At 71.5% G+C, this 976-nt stretch overlaps 1 protein-coding gene across 1 annotated transcript; it reads right to left on the bottom strand.

Annotated features, from left to right (window-relative positions):
* Positions 1 to 375: 375 nt before the first annotated feature.
* MNEG_7967 (hypothetical protein) lies at positions 376 to 660 on the bottom strand (the record flags this gene model as incomplete). The annotated part of the gene is made up of 1 exon (XM_014043563.1): positions 376 to 660. A coding segment is annotated over one exon (285 nt), but the record flags the coding sequence as incomplete, so codon positions are not given.
* Between the last annotated feature and the right edge of the window lie 316 nt (positions 661 to 976).

Here is a 976-nt window from a genome sequence, read left to right as displayed (position 1 = left end):
ACCCCCAGCTCTCCGGGTTCCACATCCCCCCCGGCAGCTGGGACGCCCAGGTGTGCGGCGGCCCATTGAGCCCATGAAAGTAGATGAAAAAGCTAAATCAGGGGACGGCCAACAGGAAGGGAAGCTGCCTTTTTAATCGGCGCCCAACACCGCCTGTGTTGCGATGCGCATGGATGCAGCACCACACGCTGGGTGCCGCCGAATACAAAGGGTGGTGATGGGGATTTGGATCAAGGCGGATCCGCAATTTTGCTCTGGAGGGGTGCGCCACGCCGCGGCATGGCCGGCACCCTCGCCCACCGCCCGCAGCCCTGCCTGCGGGGAGGCCGGCCTTGGCCACAGCTCGGTCGGTCACTGCCGCGCGCACACACGCACGCGGCCCCGCTCGCCGCGCAGCCCCCGCGCGACCGAGCGGCTGGTCGACGCGTCCGGCCACAACCGCCCCGCCCGCGGCCGCCAGGTCATCGCTGAGCTGGCGCCGGGGCCCGATGAGATCGTGCTGCCGAAAACGACGTGAGACCCTGCCGCGGCGGCCGCCGCTGCGCGCCGCGCCACACGCTGGCGCGCCGCCGCCTCGGCGGGGGCGTCGCGCGGGCCTGCAGCGTGCGCTTGCAAACGCGTCCCGCGCCGCACCCCTCGGCGGCGCCGTCGCGGCGGCATCGCCCGCCGATTTCGGCTGCCGGCTCCGCCCTGCGGGCGGCCGCGGCCCGGTGGGCCCTCAATCGCTCAACCCTCCCCTCCCACGACAGCGGCCCCTGCGCAGCGCCGCCAAACGCCGCCCCTGCGACCCGATCCCCCCTGGAAACCCCCAGACCCCTGAACACCCAAAAACACGCAAACAGGTCGTCTGTTTTCAGCTCCACCACGCTGCATTACCTCCTGCGCAACATGGGGCGCGACAGGCACCTCATAGTGGCGGGCGCGCTGACAGACCAATGCGTGGTGCGGGGGCGAGCCGGGTTGTGGGGTGTTGGGG

This window comes from Monoraphidium neglectum (assembly GCF_000611645.1).
Source record: "Monoraphidium neglectum strain SAG 48.87 unplaced genomic scaffold scaffold01464, whole genome shotgun sequence".
NCBI lineage: Eukaryota > Viridiplantae > Chlorophyta > Chlorophyceae > Sphaeropleales > Selenastraceae > Monoraphidium > Monoraphidium neglectum.
The sequence above is the reverse complement of the archived record's forward strand: the minus strand, read 5'-3'. Positions and strand labels throughout refer to the sequence as shown.